Genomic DNA, 5,958 nt, shown 5'->3' with positions numbered 1-5,958 from the left:
AGCCAGCAGCCTGCTGTCTTATTTGTTGATACTGGATTCACCAGCCTCTGCAGCCAGCAGCCTGCTGTCTTATTTGCTGATATTGGATTCACCAGCCTCTGCAGCCAGCAGCCTGCTGTCTTATTTGCTTATACTGGATTCACCAGCCTCTGCAGCCAGCAGCCTGCTATCTTATTTGTTGATACTGGATTCACCAGCCTCTGCAGCCAGCAGCCTGCTGTCTTTCCTGATCTTGCGTTTGTCGATCCCTGCAGCTACGTGAGTCAGGAGAAGCCAGCTTCTACAACCCTGTGAGTCCTTTCCTTGAAACAAATCTCTCTATATATACAGAGATTGATAGTACATTTCACTGGCTTTGTTGCTCAAGCACAGCAGAAAGTCCACCAGCTTAGGCTAAAGGGGGCTGAGGAAGAATGAATGGAGAGAGTGCTGCTGGTCTCTCGGAACTTTACAGGTAGGAAATAGGCCAAAGGAGCCACACCTGTTTTCTCCAAGCAATGAAAAGACGCTTCCCTAGAGCCATCTGGAGATTAGTAGAGCTGTTGGAAGCATGGGAAGCAAGCCCTTCTCAATTTTCTCACATACCTTTTCCCTGTCATTGATTTCTAATTTAATTCCATTGTGGCAATCAACCTTTGTATGATTGCAATCCGCTTCAATGTACTAAGACTTGTTTTATGGCCAACCACACAGTCTATTCTGGAGAAGATCCATTTGCATATGAAAAGATTGTATTCTGCTACTGTTAGGTGGGATGTTCCAAATTTGTTAAGCTCAAGTTGGTCAAGTATGTTCTTCATGTATTCTACGTTGTAGCTGTCATTGAATTGGTCCCAGCAACCCTCTGCACAATGGAACAAAACACTGCCTAGTCCTACGCCACAATCACAATTGTTGTCATGTTTGAGCCCACTGCTGTAGACACTGTGTCAATCCATCTCGTTGGGGGTCTCCCTCTTGTTTTGATTAACCTCTGTGTTGCCAAACATGATATCCTTTTAGACGTCTCTCCAAATAGCACGTCTGAAGTATGAAGGGAGAAGTCTTGCCATGCTCGCGTCCAAGGAACACTCTGGCTATACTTCAAAGCAGGTTTGTTTGTTCTTGTGACAGTTCATGGTGCTGTCAGTATTCGTCACCAATTGCATTAATTCTTTTACCATCTTCCTTATTTATTGTCCAGCTTCTGCATACATACGAGACAACTGAAAATAGCATGGCTTGACTTAGGCATATCTTTGTCCTCAAAGTGCATCTTTGCTCCGTAGCACTTTAAGGATGTAGTTTTTGCAGCAGATTTTACCTGATGTCATAAATACATAGTTTGATTTTTTTCACTGTTGCTTCCATGAGTGCTGATTGTGGATCCAAGTAAAATGAAATATTTGACAACTTCAATATTTTCTCTGTTTATTATGCTGTTATTTATTGGTCTGTTGTTATGTGCCGTGGAGTCGGTTCCGACCATAGCGACCCTGTACAGGGTTTCTGAGGCTATAAATCTTTACGGGAGCAGAAAGTCTCATCTTTCTCCTGTGGAGCAGCTGGCAGTTTCGAACTGCTGACCTTGCGGTTCGCAGCCTGATTCGTAACCACTACACTACCAGAGCTCCTATTTATTGGTCTAGTTGTGAGGATTTTCATCTTCTTTACACTGAGGTGCAATTCATACTGAGGAATGTAGTCTTTGATCTTCATCAGTGAATACTTCAAGTCTTCTCATTTCCCACAGGAAAGGTTGTGTAATCTACATATTGTTGTTAAGTGCCGTCAAGTTGGTTCTATAGCGACCCTGTATAGGGTTTCCAAGGAAAAACTTGGTGGGTTTGAACTGCCAACCTGTGGCTTGCAGTCCAGTGCTGATCCTATAACACCACACCAGGAGTTCAAACGTTGTCAGTAATCCAGTTTCTCAGATTATTTGCTCAGTATATGATTGAATAAATATGATGAAAGGCTATGACACTGGTGCACGCCTTTCCTAATTTTAACCCATTCAGTATTTCCTTGTTCTGTTCAAATGACTGCCTTCTTGGACTATGTACAGGTTCCTCATGAATATAATTGTTCTAGAATCCCTAATCTTCTTAATGTTATTCATAATTTGTTGTAATCCACAGTCAAATGCCTTTGCATAGTCAAAACGACAACTACAAACACAACCCACAAGTAAAATACCTTTCTAGTATTCTCTGCTTTCAGCCAAGGTTCATCTGATGTCAGCAATGAGATCCGTAGTTTTAAGTCACTTGTGAATTTGGCTTGAAATTCTGGCGGCTTCCTGTCAATGAACAGCTGTAACACTTTCTCATGTCTCTTCAGGAAAATTGTACTTGCATGTGAGATTCATGATATTGTTTAATAGCTTCCACATCCATTGGCTCATCTTTTTTTTTGGAATGGGAGCAAATATGGACCTCTTCTAATTGGTGGGCCTGGTAGCTGTCTTCCAAATGTCTTGGCATAGATGAGTGAGCGCCTTCAGTGCTGCGTCATGCTGTTGAAACATTTCCATTTGTATTCTGTCAGTTCTCGGAGGCTTGTCCATCAGTTCTTGATCACATGCTACCTCTTGAAATGGCTGAGCATCAACCAATTCTTTTTGGGTCGCTATGAGTCGCTACTGACTCGATGGCACCTAACAACATATACTGCCTGTCTTATTATACAGGACAGAGCGTACCTCTCTATGCATAGAAAACATTACAGAAACACTTCCAGATGCCCTAAGACATCTTTAACACAGTAATATGGAAATAATAAAAAAAAAAAAAGTATTCATGTGCTTCATAAAACATCAGCCCTACCTTACTACAAAAAGGAGCTCTGGTCGTGTAGTGGTTACGAATGGGGTTTCTAACCTGAAGGTCGGCAGTTCGAAACTACCAGCAGTTCCGCGGGAGAAAGATGAGGCTTTCTGCTCCCGTAAAGATTTACAGCCTCGGAAACCCTGTGCGGGGTCACTATGAGTCTATGGTACTTAACAACAACAACCTTATTACAAACCATTGCATGTCCCTACAGCTTTTGATATTATAATAAGTCTTACAGGGTAACTTTGTAATTACAGGTTACTTGTACAGAATGAGAGATTTGTAACCTGCAGACTGCCTGCATTCCACTGTCAATTGAAGATAGACTCCCGAGATTTAAACAGATTACCTACAAATGACAGACCATCAGGCTGATGCCAGACTTCTCATCAGTACCAGTAAGAATCCACAAGGATTGTGGAGCAAAAGACTGTGAACCACAAGTTCAGCAGTTCAAACCCACCAGCCACTCCTTGGAAACACTATACAGGGTCACTGTGAGTTAGAACTAACTCGATGGCACCCAACATCATCATCAAGATGCTGAACGAGTATCACAAGAGAGCGTTCTGAATGTACCTTGCTGTTGTTGTTGTTAGGTGTCATCGAGTCGGTACCAACCCAGAGGGACCTTATGCACAGCAGAACGAAACACTGCCTGACCTTGGGCCAACCTCACTACTGTTGCCACGCTTGAGTCCATCGATGCTGCCACTTGGCCAGTCCATCTCGTTGGGGGTCTTCCTTTTTTTCTCTGACCCTCCACCTTACCAAACATGACATCCTTCTCCAGTGACTGGTCCCTCCTGACAATATGTCCAAAGTATGAGAGACGAAGCCTAGCCATCTTGGCCTCTAAGGAGCACTCTAGCTGCACTTCTTCCAAAACAGATCTATTGGTTCTTTTGGCAGTCCATGGCACTTTCAGTATTCTCCTCCAACACCACAACTCAAAGGCATCAATTCTTCTATGGTCTTCCTTATTCACTGTCCAGCTTTCTCATCCATATGAGGTTACTGAAAATACCATGGCTTGGGTCAGGCGCACCTTAGTCCTCAAGCTGACATCTCTGCTCTTCAACACTTTAAAAAGGTCTTGTGCAGCAGATTTGCCTAATGCGATACATTGTTTGATTTCTTGACTGCTGCTTCTGTGAGTATTGATAGTTGATCCAAGAAGATTGAAGTCCTTGACAACTTTATTCTTTTCTCCATTGATAAGAATGTTGTTTATTGGTCCAGTGGTGAGGATTTTTGTTCCCACACACTCATTAAAATGTGAGGCTCAGTGAAATGAAGACAATGTTAAGCAAACATCACTCACAAAATTCACCATCTGCTGACTGTCTGTGAGGTAATGATTAGGACATAAATTTCAGCAGAAAGCAAAATGAAGCTACGAAGAGAGACTGATGCAAGAAGCAATGGGGAGAAAGGACATTCAGAAGCTTAGAGTTCAGAATAAGTAAGACTTTATTATCAATGTCACCATTTCCATGCTGTTGTTGCTGTTGTGATGTGCCGTGGAGTTGGTTCTGACTCATAGTGACCCTGTACAGGGTTTCTGAGGCTGTAAATCTTTACGGGAGCAGAAAGCTTCCTCTTTCTCCTGCAGTTCTGAACTGCTGACCCTGAGGATAGCAGCCTGATTCATAACCACTACGCTACCAGAGCTGAAACCCTGAGCCATGTCGACGTTGGAGAGGGCAGGGTATTTAGTAAGGAGAGATGCCCAGGAAAGGTGGCCTCATACAGATGGCCGAGGGGGACGGGGCTGGAAAGGAAGTGCAATGCTTCAGGAAGGTCACTGTGCAGTCCAGGCGCGTGGCCTGTGGTGGGAGGAGTCAGAGCACCAAAGTTCCTCCTCCTCTTCTGACTGGACGAGGGAGACTAAGCCTGCATGGGGGTGAGGCGTGGGGTGCTGCCCTTGGAAAGAGACTAATGATTCAAAACCAGTGCTGCTGAAGGAGGCTGGTAAGCAAACTCAGTAATAGAATTCTCCTTCAAAATCAAGAGGCGACACCATGCATCCAGACCAGTTTTCCTTTGTGACTTATTAATGGTTAAGTCCAAGAGAGTGCTCCCTAAAAGTTGTCAATAGCTGTACCATTTTGGTGACCACGTGCTCTCCTCTGCTGACTTGTGGAAGGCCAACACTCATCTGAGTATGTTCTGACAGCTGTGATTAAACTGTACTTTCGTGGGACTACATTGTAACAGATCTATCCGTTTGCAGTAAGAGTACAGAATTTTTACTTACCCATGCGCCCATCTTGAGGTGGACTGATCAAAGACATTCTCATCGGGCCAGCTGCTACTTCAGGCTAGGAATGTGAAAAGAAACAAATTGACAACATTCCAAAGTGACCCTGAGTCCATCCTCCTGTCTCTATCAGCACGACAGATCCCTGCCTGTCTTGCTGTCTGATTATTTTCTGCCTCTCATGCTTGAGTGAAAGCCCCACAAGGAAGGGCTGTTCCACTAACGGCCTACCACAGGAAGGAGGGAAAGACTCCAACAGTGATTTTAATATTTCAGAAGAGGAAATGCAAATCAAGTAACACGTGAATCGAGTTAAGCCGTTCAGTCTTTAAGATCCTTATGCGAGTCAAGTTTACTAAAGGTAATACAGAAACGGCTACAATCATACATTGACAGAGAACTTCCAGAGGTTCAACATGGATTCAGAAGAGGCCGTGGAATGAGAGATATCATTGCTGATGTCTGGTGGATCTTAGCTGAAAGCAGAGAGTATCAGAAAGATATTTACCTATGTTTTATTAACTATGCAAAGGCTTTCAATTGTGTGGATCATGACAAGCTACGGACAACATTGTGAAGTATGAGTATTCTGGAACACTTAATTTTGCTCATGAGGAACTTGTACATGGACCAAGAGGCAGTTGTTCGAACAGAACATGGGAACACTGAACGGTTTAAAATTAGGAGAGGTGTGCGACAGGGTTGTATTCTTTCACCATACTTATTCAACCTGTATGCTGAGCAAATAATCTGAGATGTTGGGTTCTACGAAGAAAAACGTGGCATTAGGATTGGAGGAAGACTCATTAACAACTTGCGACATGCAGATGATACAACCTTGCTTGCTGAAAGTGAAGAGGACTTAAAATATTTACTGATGAA

The 5,958-nt window shown here is 43.4% G+C and overlaps 1 protein-coding gene across 1 annotated transcript in view; it reads right to left on the bottom strand.

Moving 5' to 3' along the window:
- LOC102830805 overlaps positions 1-5,958 on the bottom strand; it is a 129,868-nt gene that overhangs the window by 77,757 nt on the left and 46,153 nt on the right. The window contains exon 11 of the mRNA XM_006874133.1: positions 5,074-5,137. Coding sequence (XP_006874195.1) covers positions 5,074-5,137 — 64 coding nt within the window. The remainder of the gene's footprint in view (positions 1-5,073; positions 5,138-5,958) is intronic.

Source organism: Chrysochloris asiatica, unplaced genomic scaffold (assembly GCF_000296735.1).
Source record: "Chrysochloris asiatica unplaced genomic scaffold, ChrAsi1.0 scaffold00262, whole genome shotgun sequence".
NCBI classification, from domain to species: domain Eukaryota; kingdom Metazoa; phylum Chordata; class Mammalia; order Afrosoricida; family Chrysochloridae; genus Chrysochloris; species Chrysochloris asiatica.
The sequence above is the reverse complement of the archived record's forward strand: the minus strand, read 5'-3'. Positions and strand labels throughout refer to the sequence as shown.